General features: G+C 44.5%; 1 protein-coding gene across 1 annotated transcript in view; it reads left to right on the top strand.

Moving 5' to 3' along the window:
* Positions 1-19,400, top strand: part of ift80 (intraflagellar transport 80 homolog (Chlamydomonas)) — a gene marked incomplete at its 5' end in the record, with an annotated part of 142,501 nt that overhangs the window by 119,255 nt on the left and 3,846 nt on the right. Inside the window, 4 exons of the mRNA XM_084311366.1 lie at positions 2,247-2,394; positions 3,858-4,029; positions 10,993-11,082; positions 12,928-13,097. Coding sequence (XP_084167492.1) covers positions 2,247-2,394; positions 3,858-4,029; positions 10,993-11,082; positions 12,928-13,097 — 580 coding nt within the window. The remainder of the gene's footprint in view (positions 1-2,246; positions 2,395-3,857; positions 4,030-10,992; positions 11,083-12,927; positions 13,098-19,400) is intronic.

Raw genomic sequence — 19,400 nt, 5'->3', positions numbered from 1 at the left:
TCTTTCTCTCCAACCCCACCCAGACAGCCTACATCTCTAATATAATAATAATAATAATAATAATAATAATAATAATAATAATAATAATAATAATAATTATTATTATTATAATATAATCCCTTCTCTCCCTCTCTGTGTGTATGTGTGTGCGCGTGTGTGCGTGTGCTTGTGTGTGTGTGTGTGTGTGTGTGTGTGTGTGTGTGTGTGTCTCTCTCCCCTCTCTCTGTCACTCGTGTTCTCCCACCTGAAGAACTGTGGGAGAGCATTAGAGCAGCCAGCCAGTGGTTTTACAAAACCAGTGTATCCATTCACATCTAACAAATGCAGGCTGAACTATTCAATTATATCAACTGTAACTATTAAATTGTTTTTATAAATGTCTCTCTAGTCTTCTTGCGGTTTCACTTCGTTTAGACAAGCGTTTTGGGGTTGGAATTCTCAGACGAATGCAACGGAGCCCTGCTGTCAGACGATTGGCGCATATGTCACATGACGTGCTGTGAAGACCCGCCCTACTCTGCCTCTGATTCGCAGACTGTGGATGGGGAATGTGATTGGGCCAAAGCAGAGTCACTCACAGACAGAGAGTCCAGTCACGCCGCGAGGACACATTCTTGTGTAACCCTTTCACTGCCACACCACGTCACTCCCAAATAAGAAAAACAGCTCAAAAATGTATTTTTGACTGTCGAAAACGAAATAAAATACTGCATTCCGCATGCATTATGAATTTATGATGAGATAGTAACGAAATAGTAATGCACAGCCACTTGGACAAGTAACTGCAATCAGATTACTGGCTTTTAAAGATTAACGCGTTAGATTACTATTTTCGGGGGAAAGTAATCAGATTACAATAACGCGTTACTTAGTAACGCGTTACCGGCATCACTGTTATTAACACAGTTAAACAGTAGTAAAAACAATACATAATAAGTTATAACGATTGTGAAGGAGAAGTTAGAAGCCTAGAGGCTTATCGAGAACTTCCCCTGTTTTATAAAATCAAATATACAAAAATACAAAAATATGCATATTATAAAATACCAGAATACATTCAAAAGATACGTGTTAATACAAACATACATACACACAGTACATACATGCATTATACTGTATACTGTGTACATAATAATATCCCTGTACCTCGTGAACATCATTTCCTTATAATTCAGTTGTCTCATACTTGGACATTGCTTTAGCACCACATTCACACTGTTCCACAGTTTCACTCCACATGTTGAGATGCAGTGTCTCCTCATGGTGGTGCGGGTCACCATGGTCTGTGAGGGACAGTGATGCCACAGATTACTTGTAAAAATAATCTGATTACTGATTACTCCTTTAAAAAGTAATCTAGTTACTTTACTGATTACTTGATTATCAAAGTAAGTAACTAGGTTACGAAGTCGTCGTCGTACCCCCTGCTGCTGCCACAAGAATGACAACAGTTTTTTTTTTTTTTTTTTAAATAATGCTTTATTGAAAGTGCATAATGTCATAAATCATGATTGGCTGCTCAGACAGGTCATCATGAGACGTCATCAGCCATCAGGCCATATACTCCGGTCTAGCTGACTGTACCCCTGGCTCTCTTATCAACAGCATTATGAGATAGTAACTAAATAGTAACTCACAGCCACTTGGAAAAGTAACTGTAATCAGATTACTGGCTTCTAAAAAGTAACAAGTTAGATTACTATTTACTGAAAAAAGTAATCAGATTACAGTAACTAGTAACTAGTAACTTAGTAACTAGTTACTGGCATCACTGGTGAGGAATAGGGCTATTGGTAAAACAGATCAGAGCTATCCCTCGACAAACACTGTTGCTGCTGCTGCTGCTGCTGCTATACTGTATTGCACATTGCATTTTTGCCCATTGCTCATTATCGCACATTGCTCATTGCACATTGCATACTTGCGTATTTTCTTCTTGGAACTGTACATAGCCATTTTGTTATTTATATTTTATACAGTGTAATATCTGCATACTGCACATCCTGTTATCTGCACATTGCACACTTTGTTAGAATTGTATATAGTCATCTGGCTCTTATTTGATCTTTTTCTATGCTATTTTATTTTATTTTATATTATATTATATCGGATGCTGCTACGGTCGACGAACCACAACAAAGTGAATTTCAAAAAAAAATTGCTATAAAAGGTACCGAATGACGTGACAATAAAAAGGAATGTGAATCTTAACGGTGTGTGTTTCCTGTCTGCGCTGCCCCCTGCAGGCACCACGGTGCACAGCATGGCGTGGAACGACGGCGCTAACATCCTGTGTGGTATCCAGGACAACCAGCTGTCGGTGTGGCACTACCCCAGCACCGTGTTCACCGACAAGGACCTGCTGCCCAACACCCTCTACGTGAAGGACGGCAGGTACACACCACCAGGAGGACTGATTGATTGATTGATTGATTGAAAACTTTATTAACAGATTGCAGAATGGGTACAGTACAGTACACCTCAATACACACAATTGTTAAGGGGAGACAGACCAGAGAAAGACGTTTGTCTTGTTTACATCAGGGTCCCCCATTTTCAATTCATCATAACATATGACATACACAACATACAGATAGTCAGTACTGCTACATCTATACATTTATGACATACCAGATTTGCAAATACAGTACTGTTTGTGATACAGAAGGAGTCAAGAAAAGGGAGTATATACATTTGACGTAGAAACTGTACATTGGAGGAGGTTGGGTGGGGGGGGTTGGGTACACTGGGATATTGACAACCATACTGGGTAATTTACATTGGAGGTGGTTGGGGGGGGGGGGGGGGGGGAGAAACACTGTATAAACAAGCAAAACTGGTTTGGGCGACAGGGGCGGGGCTCAGGAGGTAGAGCGGTCGTCTGGTAATCGGAAGGTTCCCGGTTCGATTCCCGCTCCTCCTACTGGGCAGCGTGTCGAAGTGTCCTTGAGCAAAGACACTTAACCCCCTAACTGCTCCCCCGATGAGCAGGTCGGCACCTCGCATGGTTGCCTCCGCCGTCGGTGTGTGAATGTGTGAACAAATTGTAAAGCGCTTTGGATAAAAGCTGCTATATATAAATGTACCGTGTGCCATTCCAAACATCCTCTATTAATAAGTGACAGGAGACCTTGCTGGACGGTCTTTGGCTAAAATGCAGTTGGCATTGTGTACATGTGTGTGTGTGTGTGAAATTAAAATAATTAAAAGAACCTTCTTACTGTCTTCTACCATCATGCACTAAATAATCTTCCTTGTCTATATTACTACCTACTATACTAATATGTCTCTACTACTATGCACTCAACACTGCAGCACCCAAGTTCAACACTGTTTGAGGAACATTGTTACTCAGCTGAAAGAGTTGTACCCTTCCTTCCTGCTGACCTGTTGTACAGAACTTGTAAGTAGCTTTGGATAAAAACGTTCAGCTAAATGACTAAATGTGTGTCTGTGTGTGTGTGTGTGTGTATGTATATATATGTGTGTGTGTATATGTATGTGTGTATATGTGTGTGTGTCTGTGTATGTGTATATATTTATGTATGTGTATGTGTGTGTCTGTGTGTGTATGTGTATATATGTATGTATGTGTGTATATGTGCGTGTATGTATGTATGTATGTATGTATGTGTGTGTGTGTCTCTGTGTGTGTGTGTGTGTGTGTCTCTGTGTCTGTGTGTTTGTGTCTGTGTGTGTGTGTGTGTGTGTGTGTGTCTCTGTGTGTGTGTGTGTCTCTGTGTGTGTCTCTGTGTGTGTGTCTCTCTGTGTGTGTGTGTCTCTGTGTGTGTGTCTCTGTGTGTGTCTCTGTGTGTGTCTCTGTGTGTGTGTCTCTGTGTGTGTCTCCCCCCCCTCAGTGACTTCAGCAGGACCTCCCACATCCTGAGCTACGTCGGCTCGCAGGTGATGGTGCGTCGGGGCGACGGCTCCTTGGTGCACAGCAGCGTGCCTCCCTACCCCGCCCTGCTGCACGACTACAGCGCCACCTCCCGCTGGACCGAGGCACTGCGCCTCTGCCGCTTCGCCAAGGTGACCCCACCCCCGCCGGCCCGTCATCAAGCCTGACACACAACCAGACACACACAACCAGACACACACAACCAGACACACAACCTGACACACAACCAGACACACAACCAGACACACACAACCAGACACACACAACCAGACACACAACCTGACACACACAACCAGACACACACAACCAGACACACAACCTGACACACAACCTGACACACAACCTGACACACAACCAGACACACACAACCTGACACACAACCAGACACACACAACCAGACACACAACCAGACACACAACCAGACACACAACCAGACACACAACCAGCCACACAACCTGACACACAACCAGACACACACAACCAGACACACAACCAGACACACAACCAGACACACACAACCAGACACACAACCAGACACACACAACCAGACACACAACCAGACACACACAACCAGACACACACAACCAGACACACACAACCAGACACACACAACCAGACACACACAACCAGACACACACAACCAGACACACAACCAAGACACACAACCAGACACACACAACCAGACACACACAACCAGACACACAACCAAGACACACAACCAGACACACACAACCAGACACACAACCAGACACACAACCAGACACACAACCACACAGTTACTTATTGGAATAGTATATATATTTGTAGTAAAAATATATATATTTAATATATTATCATTTTAGCATTTTTAGATGATATAATAGATTAGATTTAGATTATTCGATTATATAGTGTAACTATTTATTGAAGGGCAAATATAACGGAGAGGGCACACAGTACGCACCCTCATCTCGCACCTTGTTGCCCATATGATGCACATGTCCAGAGTTAATTATATTGATTTGTTATATTGTTTACACTGCTTTTTTTACTACCTGTACCTCCCCACCCCCCCTCCCCCCATGCTGCTATGATGCCTGAATTTCCCCAAGGGGATCAATAAAGGAATATCTTATCTTATCTTATAATAAACCTGGCACGCACTCCAGGTTTTTCCAAATTTATTGGCAGCCTGTAATCATGACGTTTCGGTGTGAACACACCTTCTTCAGAATGGCTTGCATGAAGCATGAAGGGTAAGTGACCCTAGTATATACAAGTCAAACAGGAAGTGACAACACATTCCCACAAGAGATCTGCAAAAAAGTACAAAATACCACTTACAAGCACAACCTTTTCAGAATTATGTAAATCAAAAAGAAGCGTGTAAATCAAAAAGAAACAGTAAATCACAAAGAGATATATCTATATCTATATATATATATATATATATATATATATTTATATATATATATATATATATATATATATATATATATATATATATATTTTTTTTTTTTTTTTATACAGAGTAGGCCTACATCTTAAACTCTAAACATAAACACTCATGACCCATATAAGCCATCTTTCAATTATAAATATAAAGAATGATAAATGAAAATAGTAAACAATCGAATGAAATGAAATAATCAAATGAAACAGGTCAAAACATTTTCCTCATTGAGGCCTCTAGGCTCTAGACAATCCAGAAAATGAATATAAAAGCCTTGCCATTGTAAACAACAACAATCAAACAGAATTTTCCCAATTTTCCTCGTGAGTTTGTTTATTCAGATAATAATACACTATAATCTTTTTCTTTCCCCAAAACGACACGGAGCCCCTTCAGCAGTATCTCTGAGTCAGTGTCCGCTGACCGGCTGCTCAGTACAGCAGCAGGGCTGTGTGCGTATTTATATACAGTGTTGGCCTCAAGATGACCACGTGTACCACTGTACTGTACGTGCCCCGATGCCCAGCACTCTCTGCCACAGTCCCTGTGCACGTGTGTGCGTGTGTGTGTGTGCGTGTGTGTGTGTGTGTGTGTGTGTGTGTGTGTGTGTGTGTGTATCTCTGTGTGTGTGTGTGTGTGTGTGTGTGTGTGTGTGTGCGTGTGTGTGTGTGTGTAAGAGCTTTATGAGGGCAGACCATTAGGCTTTAATTAGACCTCAATTAGCCTGGTGACACCATTTACCGGATTCAACCCCCCCTACTCTACTCTACGCCCATAAATACACACACACACACACACACACATACTGGCACAGGCATGTGCACACAAGCACACACACACACACACACACACACACACACTTGCCTCTATAGTGAACCCCTACATGTGTTATGATGCAATAACCACAACCCCGGGAAGACAATCCCTCCCTCACCCTCCCTCCCTCACTCCCTCTCCCTCACCCACCCCCCCCCCCTCCCTCACTCCCTCTCCCTCCCGCACTCCCCCCCACCCCCTCCCTCACTCCCTCTCCCTCCCTCACTCCCCCCCCTACCTCACTCCCCCCCCTCCCTCACTCCCACTCTTCTGGTAAGGGGTCGGTGGTGGTCTGGCTTTTCCCAGAATCCTGCAGCCGTCGATGTCAGGAAGTCTCCACCTGATACAGCGTCTCGACCCGCCCTGCAATGCACAGGAGAACCACAGAGGGCAGCACAGGAGAACCACAGAGGGCAGCACAGACACACAGAGGGCAGCACAGACACACAGAGGGCAGCACAGACACACAGTGGGCAGCACAGACACACAGAGGGCAGCACAGACACACAGAGGGCAGCACAGACACACAGAGGGCAGCACAGACACACAGTGGGCAGCACAGACACACAGAGGGCAGCACAGACACACAGAGGGCAGCACAGACACACAGAGGGCAGCACAGACACACAGAGGGCAGCACAGACACACAGAGGGCAGCACAGACACACAGAGGGCAGCACAGACACACAGAGGGCAGCACAGACACACAGTGGGCAGCACAGACACACAGAGGGCAGCACAGACACACAGAGGGCAGCACAGACACACAGAGGGCAGCACAGACACACAGAGGGCAGCACAGACACACAGGAACGCCAGGCACAGACACACAGGAACGCCAGGCACAGACACACAGGAACGCCAGGCACAGACACACAGGAACGCCAGGCACAGACACACAGGAACGCCAGGCACAGACACACAGGAACGCCAGGCACAGACACACAGGAACGCCAGGCACGACTGCAGCAGCACGACATAAGTGAACATCAATATTTGGAAACACGACACTGTGGAGGGCGGCCCGGTGGCGCTCGCTCGTGGGACCGAGGGGGGGGACGATGACGTGTTGTTGTTGTTGTTAGGAGTGGTCTGCGGTCGTCTCTGTGTTTGTCTCAGCGATGGGGTCTAATTAGAGGGGTGGGGGGGGGACCGTGCCGAGCGGTGGCTCTCTCTCTTGGTGTGGGTGTGAGGTTTAGCTGGACCGGCGTCGGGTCAGCTGTTGTTGACTCAGGCCGCCCTCACGAACGCTGCGGCCTGAGTGCGTGTCTCTGTTCAGCCCAGACGCTCTTACGGGACACGCGAGTGCCCTGCGGTGGGCTTCTAATGAGACCTGTGTGTTTGTGTGTCTGTGTGTCTGTCTGTGTGTGTGTGTGTCTGTGTTTGTGTGTACACTACAGTATCTGTCTGTGTGTATGTGTCTGTGGAGATGAGGAGACTGCTAATGGGGGGTGGGGGTGGGGGGGGGGCTGTGCCCCTGAAGACGCCATCGTAAAGACCATCCTGTCCCTTTAATAATACACATTGCCACACGCACGCACACACGCACACACACACACACACACACACACACACACACACACACACACACACACACACACACACACACACACACACACACACACACACACACACACATACACACATACACATATATACACTGTACCTGGCTGTTAGTGCTCTGTCCCTCTAGTAATGACAGCCCTCGCCGTCCTCCTGAACCCTTTATTTTACAGTCTTTGCCTTATAAGCACCAGGCTATTATAGCAAATAAGTATCTGCTGTTGTTAATTGACTTGCCCGGTTGAACCAAACTTAAAGGAGCAGACACCGGCCTTTTTGATATGTGGGGTTGAATACAGCTTAAAGGACAGACACCGGTCTTTTTGATATGTGGGGTTGAATACAGCTTAAAGGACAGACACCAGTCTTTTTGATATGTGGGGTTGAATACAGCTTAAAGGACAGACACCAGTCTTTTTGATATGTGGGGTTGAATACAGCTTAAAGGACAGACACCGGTCTTTTTGATGTGTGGGGTTGAATACAGCTTAAAGGACAGACACCGGTCTTTTTGATATGTGGGGTTGAATACAGCTTAAAGGACAGACACCAGTCTTTTTGATATGTGGGGTTGAATACAGCTTAAAGGACAAACACCAGTCTTTTTGATATGTGGGGTTGAATACAGCTTAAAGGACAGACACCGGTCTTTTTGATATGTGGGGTTGAATACAGCTTAAAGGACAGACACCGGTCTTTTTGATATGTGGGGTTGAATACAGCTTAAAGGACAGACACCGGTCTTTTTGATATGTGGGGTTGAATACAGCTTAAAGGACAGACACCAGTCTTTTTGATATGTGGGGTTGAATACAGCTTAAAGGACAGACACCAGTCTTTTTGATATGTGGGGTTGAATACAGCTTAAAGGACAGACACCGGTCTTTTTGATATGTGGGGTTGAATACAGCTTAAAGGACAGACACCAGTCTTTTTGATAATTTTATTTTCATTTTCAACCAGCATGGATACATACATGATATGGTCAGTGTCAAAATATAGAATCATCCATTTTGGTTCTTTCCCCACCACCCCACCCCACCCCTACTCCCTCCCACCAGCCCATCCCCCCACCAGTTCCCTCCCACCAGCCCACCCCCCCCCCTCCCAGATTCAACTCACATTAGGCAAACACTAAACTAACAGAAAATGCAAACATAACGAAACAAAAACTAAAACACATTCACATCTTCAACTTGCTCCGAGGTCCCAACATAGTCTCATAGATTCCACTATGGGAGTGTACCCAACCTTTCATTCTCCATATACGTCAAAAAGGGTTGCCATGTCTTATAGAATCTATCCGTAGAGCCTCCTAAGGTGCATCTCATCTTTTCCAAGTGCACTTTTTCTCCCATTTTCTATATTTTCTCCCATCCTAATTTCATATCATCCAATTCAACCCTCCCCTGTCACGGACGCTGTTTCTTGCCTCCCACAAGCCGGCTGCAATGTGGACTAAGTCATACATAGCACAAGTCCCCTCCGGTACTTGAGGTAACAGCAGTCGCATCTTTTCACCTGCGCAGCTCGATCTCTCAGTGGCGAGGAGTAACGCGTGGGAGGCTCACGCTGCCCCCGACACTTCCTGATTCTACTGCGCAGGCGCACCAACCGACCTGTAGGAGTCGCTGTCCACAACGCCCGATCCCCACCCATCAGTTTCCCACCCCCTAATACGGCCAATGTGTATTAGTACGGACGACCAGCTAAACTGAAAGCAAATGTGGAGCGCTGGGCTCGAACTGACGAGCCCAGCGTCTCCAGCATTTCGTGGCGAGTGCGTTGCCCACTACGCCATGTAGCCGCCCTTTATTCTCGCTAGTTTTTATGTTCTTTTAACTGTAGCGCTTTGAGATTTGCCCCGCAATTGTAAAGTGCATTACAAATTAAATCTATTATTATTATTATTATTATTATTATTATTATTATTATTATTATTATTATTATTATTATTATTATTATTATTATTATTATTATTATTATTATTACTGCTACCATACTGTCTTTATACCTGTATCTCTGTACATATTATACTACAACTCTGTACATACATCTGATTAGCACTACACTCAGTAGTACTAAGTTGTATATTTTGTACCCAGTTTAATCACCTGTACATTGTATATTGCTGTTGCACTTTACTGTTACATTTCCACTCTGGTTGGATGCCAAACTTATTTGTGTTGTGTACTGTACTTGTGCTGCATGATGACAATACATTTGAATCTAATCTAATCTTATGTGTCGCTTGTTTTCAGAAAGGTATTTGCCCTTGTGATATAATACAGGGTCTGAGGAGGAATTCCTCCCGTTTAGACGCCGTATTAAAGCACAATAGAGCCATCTTTCACGGAACTAGATGCACCTCGGACGTTAGCATGGTGTTTTAGTCAGATGTGGTGACCTTCATGGGTTCATGCTGCGTTTAAAACTTTCAGATACAGTGGAAGCCTATGGCGGTGGTGAATCGGTGGAAGCCTATGGCGGTGGTGAATCAGTGGAAGCCTATGGCGGTGGAGAATCAGTGGAAGCCTATGGCGGTGGTGAATCAGTGGAAGCCTATGGCGGTGGGGAATCAGTGGAAGCCTATGGCGGTGGGGAATCAGTGGAAGCCTATGGCGGTGGGGAATCAGTGGAAGCCTATGGCGGTGGTGAATCAGTGGAAGCCTATGGCGGTGGGGAATCAGTGGAAGCCTATGGCAGTGGGGAATCAGTGGAAGCCTATGGCGGTGGTGAATCAGTGGAAGCCTATGGCAGTGGTGAATCGGCAGAAAATAAAATGTTCAGTAACGGTAGAAGATCATGAAAAAAGAAGGACTCCTCGTATCATTGTGTGGTCCTTTAAACCTGCACTATGGAAGATCGCCGCCTTGTGGCTGGTGGAGGCGACTGCAGCTTGTTAAAACATGGCAGATGAGAGACAACGTTTGTCCAAGCAGCGTAACTCTGGGCACTGTTTTACACACATTTTATGCTCTAGAAACGAGACCATAGCCTTTTATGGATCTCGCTGAATTGAACTGCGTTTCATGCTTGCTGTAGGCAGCGTTGTCTCTTGCTCAGCGATAACCTGCCCCATCTCTGTGCTCTTAGCACGCTGAAGAAGCGATATCTCTTAATGGAAAAAGTTCCACAGTGCGTCTAAAACGACTCCTACTAAGTCGTTATTTACAGGTTTAATGGCACCCACATGTGCAACGCTGCTCACGTTTGTGTCCCACACGCTGCGATGTTATTGGCCGGTTGTTAACATGCCGCTTAATGCCTTCCATCCCCACAGGACGAGTCTCTGTGGGCGTGTCTCGCCGGCATGGCGATGGCCAATAGGGAGCTGACCACGGCGGAGGTGGCCTACGCTGCCATTGGAGAGGTAAGAGCATTATTGATCGGTATAGCTCAGCCGATCGATCAATCCCCCCCCTATCTTTTAATCAGGCAATCAATACGGGGTGAACGGATACTTGAGGAGTAATCGTTTGGTTTCCCACTCTCTCTCTCCCCCCCTCTTCATTCTCTCTCTCTCCTTCTCTGTTTTCTCCCTCTCTCTTTCTCTCCTCTGTGTTCTCCCTCTCTCTCCTTCTCCCTCTCTCTCCTTCTCTGTGTTCTCCCTCTCTCTCCTTCTCTCTCTCCTTCTGTTTTCTTCCTCTCTCTCCTTCTCTGCCCCCCCCTCTCCCTCTCTCTCCTTCTCTCTCTCTCCTTCTCTGTTTTCTCCCCCCTCTCTCTCCCCTTCTCTCCCTCTCTCTCCATCTCTGTTTTCTCTCTCTCTCTCTCCTTCTCTCCCTCTCTCATTCTCTGTTGTCTCTCCTCTGTTTTCTCCCTCTCTCTCTTGTTCTCTCTTTCTCTCTCCTCTTCTGTTTTCTCCCTCTCTCCCTCTCTATCTTCTGTTTTCTCCCTCCTTCTCTCCCCCTCTCTCATTCTCTCTCTCTCCCCCTATCTCCTCCTCCCTCCCTCTCTCTCATCTCTCCCCCTCTCTCTCCTCTCTCTATCTTTCTCCTCTTCTGTTTTCTCCCTCTCTCGCCCTCTCTCCCCCCTCTCTCTCTCCCTATCTCTTTTCTCTCCCCCTCTCCTCTCCCACTCTCACTCTCCCCCTCTATCTCTCTCCTCTTCTGTTTTCTCCATCTCTCTCCCCCCTCCCCCCTCTCTCTCTCCCCCTATCTCTTCTCTCCACCTTTCTCTCCCCCTCTCTCTTCTCTCTCTCCCTCCCGCCTTCTCTCCTCTCCCTCTCCCTCCCCCTCCCCTCTCTCCCCCTCCCCCTCTCCTCTCTCCTCTCAATTCAATTCAATTCAATTCAAATGGCTTTATTGGCATTACGTACTTCTACATGTTGCCAAAGCAATATTAAACATAAACATGGATTACAAACAGATATAAGTACATACAAAATATCATCGTAAAATAAAACATCAAGTATTACGGCGTAAACATGTCGGGTGACTGTCACTCACTGTCCCTCAGTTTGTGGCAGGCAGCAACATATGCTGCTGCTAGCTCACAGCTTGTTGAGTCCTCCCCTAGTAGGACTGGTAGTTTTTCTGTATCTGGTAGTGCGAGAAAGCCTTTTTTTATTAATTCAAATTTTTTAAAATGCGTTTCTCTAATATATTTATATTTTTCACATTTGGTGAGGAAGTGCCACTCAGTTTCCGGCTCACTGAGGGTGCAATGACAGCACAGCCTTTGCTCTGCAGGAAGCCAGGTTTTCGTGTGCCTGCCCTTTTCAACAGCGAGGCTGTGCTCACTCAGTGTATTTTGTCAAGGTTCTTTTTAGTTGTTGATCAGTCACCATGCTCAAATAATCTGCTATGGTGTACTGTCGATTTAGAGCCAGATAGCACTGCATTTTGCTCTGTGCTTTTGTTTGTGTTTTCCAATAGGTGATGTAGTTTTGTTTTAGCTGTGTAGTAATTTGATTTATTCTGATTGGTGACGTGTTCTGTTCCTGAGGTGTGTTAAGAGAGCAGGTTTGTGGACTCAGCTTCAGGACCAGCTGGGTAAGGGGGTTCCTGATGCTCCTCAGCTCTTGGCACTGCAGGGCTTGATAATGGTACGAGAGGGGGTCCTCTCTCTCTCTCCTCTCTCTCCATCAGGTGGATAAGGTGCAGTACATCAGCTCTATAAAGGCCCTCTCTCTCCTCTCTCTCTCTCCACCAGGTGGATAAGGTGCAGTACATCAGCTCTATAAAGGCCCTCTCTCTCCTCTCTCTCTCTCCATCAGGTGGATAAGGTGCAGTACATCAGCTCTATAAAGGACCTGCCCTCAGAGTCCTCCGTGGCCTACATGCTGCTGTTCAGCGGTCACCTCCAGGAGGCCGAGGCCGCTCTCCTGCAGGCGGGTCTGGTCTACCAGGCCATACGGGTCCACATCGACCTCTATAACTGGGACAGGTATAGGACTCTCTGTGTGTGTGTGTGTTCAGTACGCGCTGTGTGCCGAACCAATACAACCTCACTTTAACCACTCAACAGAACGCACATGCAGAACTTTTTTATTTTTTTTATCCACTTTTTTTGTCTCCTTATTTTTTCAATTTTTTTCCCCCCATCCCAATTTCGTGTATCCAATTCTCCCCTCCCCTGTCTTGAACGTTGCTCGCATATGCCCCCCACTGGTCGGTTGTAGGGAGGATAGAAGCCTTGCATCACGTGTCCCCCTCCGGCACACGAGGAGGCAGCCTGTCACATCTTTTCACCTGCCAGCGCGCGGACACTCATTGGCGAGGAGGTGTAACGTGTGGGGAGGCTCACACTACCCCCCCCCCGCCATTTCCTGTCTCTGCTGTGCAGGCGTCCCCCCCAACTGACCTGTAGGAGTCGCTGTCCCACAACGTCCAGATTACCACCCATCGACTTCCCACCCGCTGGCTCTGCCAATTGAGCCAGTATGACGGCCGGCCCAAGCCGGAGGCAGCGCTGACTACCCGGATTCGAGACCGGAGTCTCTTGCGTTGGTGACGAGCGCAATCTCCGCTGCGCCCACCCAGCCGCCCACATGCTGAACTTTTTTTGTGCGTACAGAATTTAATTAAAAAAATCCCAAGTTCACCCCCTTCCCAGAATATAACTCACACGAGGGCCGGATGTCGTTCGTTCAGCCCACGCACACGACCGATTTAGCATAGGCTCATAGTAGGGCTGACCCCTATTAATCGATTAGTCGACTAATCGGTCGAAAGGAGCCGTAGTCGACTGGCCAACCTCTTAGTCGAATAAAAAAAGAAAAAAAAATATATTAATATTTTTTATTTATTTTTTTTATCATTCTTTCCAAAAGAAAAGAGGCATAGAAGCGTGGCTAACGCTAATGGCACGCATACCAGAGGCTAACTGTCTACGAAAACAGGCACAGAGGCACTGAAAGAGGATTTCACCCGTCTAATGAACACACTAGACTAGACAAATATCAAGATGTATCCATCAGTGGACCAATTGCATGCTTTTGCAGAGGACAAGAAGCCTTCAGTCGACTCCTTCAGACATTAAGCACCCCCCACAGCCCAAATGGAACGATAAAAAAATAAAAATAAAAAGAATAAATTTAAAAAATATTAAAAAAATAATTTTTTTAGGTGACCAATAGTCGACTAACGGCAAATTTTGGCCAATCCTAGTAGACCATCCAAATCCTTAGTCGGGGACAGCCCTAGCTCATAGTATGGTGAACGCAAACGACAAGCCAGAGCTAGTAGTCCTACCCAGTATTTCCAACCGGGGTTTGTCAGATTGCTCAGATTGCAAAATCCCTGTCTTTGCGACCGATGGTCACGGTTGTTGTTGTTGTTGTTGTTGTTGTTGTCCATTTGTTACTACTGGCACGTTCTTCAGTTCAATGAATGTGACGTTGCGTCGTGTCTCCTATCCGTCATGCAGGCCATTCAGGCCCCGCCCACCAGGCGTTTTTTTTTTTTTACAAGTCGATTATTAATTTGAATATAGAATATTCGTTGACAGCCCTACTGAACAGTACATCATCCCAGAGTAGAACATGGAAAGCCAAACTTTCCCCCACTGTACCCATTAGACGTATTACAGAGAGTTAAGTACCGGAAAAAGGTACCGGCGGGTACTGATACTAAATTCCAGGAACTTGTACTGGTATCGGTTAAAATGTGAATGGTACCCAACCCTACTGATCAGTGGACAACAAGACAAGTTATACCACATAATATTCCCCAGCATCGTTTTTTAAATCCGCTGGGCGCATTACAGATTTAGTTTTGATCTATGATAGAGATTGATTAAACATCGACGAGAATAGCTCACCCTGAGGCGTTTAACATAATGAGCCAATAGGGAATCACCCCGGGTCTGTTACCAGGAAGGAAAAAGCAGCTCTTTCTCCCAGAAGTATTTTTACGCTTAAGCAACCTCTCTCCACTTAGATTCAGACGGGAGTCACGGGACAGAATCCATAAACCAAAGCAGTATGGTTGTCTTCTAGTGCACTATATGCAGCGCAATGCAGTCGCGCGGGTATACAGTCGTTTGTTATTTCAGTACATAACGTAGATATTAACCATGACGTTAATATATATATATATAGTATTGTATATTAGTACACTGCATAGTATATTGTATATTATATGGTAACTCAGTTACGTCTATTCTGCATCGAACATTGTACATATGTCTATACTGAACACTGTGACCTCATTTTTCTACTTCTAATTTACATGCTATACTATGTTATTTTATTTCATACTTATCTTGTCTAGCACAGTCTCTGGAGCGTAACAGTAAGAAGCATTTTGTATAAAAGTATTCTGTACTTCTGTATGACAACTATTAAAGAAACTTGAAACTTGAAACTTGAATATTTACTCTTGTTTACCCTCGTGGCGCACGGCACGGTGCCTGGCACACCCACTGTACGCGGCCGCCCCGGGTTCGCCTCCCGCTCCCGGTGACACTTGTCGCATGTCTTCCCCGCCTCTTCTTCTTCTCCCGTTCATCCTCTCCTCCTCTGTCGGTCATGTCTGACCATGAAAAAGCAATAAATGCTAAACATAAATAAATAAATAAATAAATAAATAAATAAATAAATAAATAAATAAATAAATAAATAAATAAATAAATAAATAAATCTAAAAAAAATTAAAAAGTCTCATTGCAAAAGTCACATTGTAACTTTTAACAAAACATAATGATCCTTCTGTGACGAGAGAGAAAAAGGAGCTGGAGCTTCGCTTGTTTCAAATTGACATTTAAGAGCTCCATTGTACAAGAACTTCTGGGGGCAGGATACGGAGTTCACTCGCAGGAAGTGAAACGTTTAAGGGGGAGGACTCCATTTCCTGTGATGTCTCGTTGAATTATCACCGGTAGGAATTCATTAACTCACTTCTCTGGAGAAAACCTGGTTGTGTGACATTTCGGATTATAATAGTTTAGACGTAGTTCGGTCCATTTTTAGAAAGACTTCACGGGGCGAGAAAGAAACCGTCTAATGAAGTGTGAACAGTGTGTAGTGAAGAAGGCACGGCAGCGCCTCTACATCCTTAGGCACCTAAGGGCTCTAACACTCCTAACTAGGGCTGTCCCCGACTAAGGATTTGGATGGTCGACTAGGATTAGCCAAAATTTGCCGTTAGTCGACTATTGGTCGACAAAAAAAAAAAAAAAAAAAAAAAAAAGTATAATATTTTTAATTTATTTTTTTTATTTTTATTTTTTGTATCATTCCATTTGGGCTGTGGGGGTGCTTAATGTCTGAAGGAGTCGACTGAAGGCTTCTTGTCCTCTGCAAAAGCATGCAATTGGTCCACTGATGGATACATCTTGATATTTGTCCAGTCTAGTGTGTTCATTAGACGGGTGAAATCCTCTTTCAGTGCCTCTGTGCCTGTTTTCTTAGGCAGTTAGCCTCTGGTATGCGTGCCATTAGCTTTAGCCACGCTTCTAGGCCTCTTTTCTTTTGAAAAAAATGATAAAAAATAATTTATTTTTATTTATTTTGTATTATATTCGACTAAGAGGTTGGCCAGTCGACTACGGCCCCTTTCGACCGATTAGTCGACTAATCGATTAATAGGGGTCAGCCCTACTCCTAACTAAAGGCTCCCACATAGTCGGGCGTACTGTGAGCGGACCGGACTCTGCGCGGCATGTCCGTAGTCGTTTGAGGTTTCATAGTCGAGCGTATACCACCGCGTACCAATTTCCTACATTTCTCGTGCCAGTTTACTACATTTCCCACAATCCTTGCGCGCTATTTACATGAACATTTAGTCATTTAGCTGACGCTTTTATCCAAAGCGACTTACAAGTCCTGTACGACAAGTCATCAGGAAGAGCACAACTCTATCAGCTGAGTAACAATGTTCATCAAAGTGTTGAGTGCTACAGTGTAGGTTAGTTTATTAGGACAAGTGCATGACCATAAAGTTAGTTAGGGTTAGATATATATATATATATTTTTTTATTCAGATAATGGTTGAAGAAGTGCGTCTTTAGTCGACGGCGAAAGATTGGACGTGTTTCGGCTGCCCTAACTGGGGTGGGTAGTTCATTCCACCATTGTGGGGCAAGGACTGAGAATAGGCGACTTCTCTTTGATGACCCTCCCGGAGCTCGGATAGGAGTGGGTCTGAGGTCACTTTCTGTCACGCCGTTGTCCACCGATGTCAAAATAAAGAGTCTAGGTTTTCTCCGTTTCCAAGATTTCAGAATTAGAAAAGCCATTCAAACTCAAGTTTCTTCAGACGATGAAAAAAAAAGACATGGTCCAAATGTATATATGAATTGGAATGTATAACGATTAGCGATAGTAAAATTAAATTTAGCGTCATCTACCTGCCAAAGTTTTACCGGACCGATCCTACCCATATAACCATGATGCTGCCCTACTCTCTGTTGGCACGGAGTGAGTGTTCAGGATAAAATGCAGATCGGTGTCAACCAACACGCCGAGCAGCCTTTTGTGCGACACCAAGTGAACGACGGGGACGTCCTCGCGTTTAGAACATTTTAGTTTCGCCCTTTGAGTCGGCTTTGAGTCGGCTTTGAGTCGGCTTTGAGTCGGCTTTGAGTCGGCTTTGAGTCCGCTTTGAGTCCGCCTTGAGTCCGCTTTGAGTCGGCTTTGAGTCGGCTTTGAGTCCGCCTTGAGTCCGCTTTGAGTCGGCTTTGAGTCCGCCTTGAGTCCGCTTTGAGTCCGCTTTGAGTCCGCTTTGAGTCCGCTTTGAGTCCGCTTTGAGTCCGCTTTGAGTCCGCTTTGAGTCCGCTTTGAGTCCGCTTTGAGTCGGCTTTGAGTCGGCTTTGAGTCGGCTTTGAGTCGGCTTTGAGTCGGCTTTGAGTCCGCTTTGAGTCGGCTTTGAGTCGGCTTTGAGTCGGCTTTGAGTCGGCTTTGAGTCGGCTTTGAGTCGGCTTTGAGTCGGCTTTGAGTCCGCTTTGAGTCCGCTTTGAGTCCGCTTTGAGTCCGCTTTGAGTCCGCTTTGAGTCGGCTTTGAGTCGGCTTTGAGTCCGCTTTGAGTCCGCTTTGAGTCCGCTTTGAGTCCGCTTTGAGTCGGCTTTGAGTCCGCTTTGAGTCCGCTTTGAGTCCGCTTTGAGTCGGCTTTGAGTCCGCTTTGAGTCCGTTTTGAGTCCGCGTGGACCTCTGCAGAGTCCGTTCCGCGTACCTTCCGCCCGACTATGTGGGAGCCTTAACACTCCTTATCCCAACACTCGCCTTTAACATTCACTTTAGACACTTTAAAACACTACTCCATGTTATCTATTTATTACAAAAGATTTGCACAACATCCATACCTCTCGTCTCCCCCGACGAGACAAAAGCGCCCGTCCGTCCACCACGACGCGTCGTCATGCTGATATTTAAAGTCCCCGTGAAGCGACTTGTGGAAAATATTTGATTTGAATCCGCTAGTTGTTTCTGGGTGTTTGTTTGGTGTGTCTCTGCATGCCGAACACGCCACCAGACAAAATCCATTTGGGGCTTTCAAATAGGTATGAAATTGAAACAGCTCCTCTGCCTCCTCTTTTTTTTAATGTCTGTTTATTGTTTTTTTTCCAGTGCAACCAACATTTACAAATTATATGTACTTGAAAATGTTCTATTTGAAACACAAAAACAGAATACAAAGAACAGCAGACATCAAGACAAAGTGACTGGCAGACAAACAAAAAACTTTTTCAGAGAGAGATTATAGTAATGGTAATAAGAAATATATAAAAGAAAAAAAAATATATATAATAATAATAATAATAATAATAATAATAATAATAATAATAATAATAATAATAATAATAATAATAATAATAATAATAATAATAATAATAATTATTATTATTATTATTATTATTATAATTATAATTATAATAATAATTATAATAATAATTATAATAATAATTATAATTATAATTATAATTATAATTATAATTATAATAATTATAATAATAATAATAATAATAATAATAATAATAATAATAATAATAATAATAATAATAAAAATAATAAAAATAATAAAAATATGTAAAAATAAAGTAAATAATAATAAATAAAATATAAAAAGTAAGTTCGTTTTTTTTTTTTTTTTTAATAAGGCAATACCTTTGAAAAAGTGAGTACAGCGATTCATAGGTCAACCAACTCTGGTGTTGATTTGGTGCATCAAAGGAGAAAGTTTGAAGGGGAGGGATGGGTGAGTAGTGTACCAAGGGTATTGTGTGAGTGAGTATCAGTCTGGGACTATGGGA

Source organism: Notolepis coatsorum (assembly GCF_963971535.1).
Source record: "Notolepis coatsorum genome assembly, chromosome: 1".
NCBI lineage: Eukaryota > Metazoa > Chordata > Actinopteri > Aulopiformes > Paralepididae > Notolepis > Notolepis coatsorum.
Note: the sequence above shows the minus strand (reverse complement) of the source record. Positions and strands in the feature narration are given on the sequence as shown.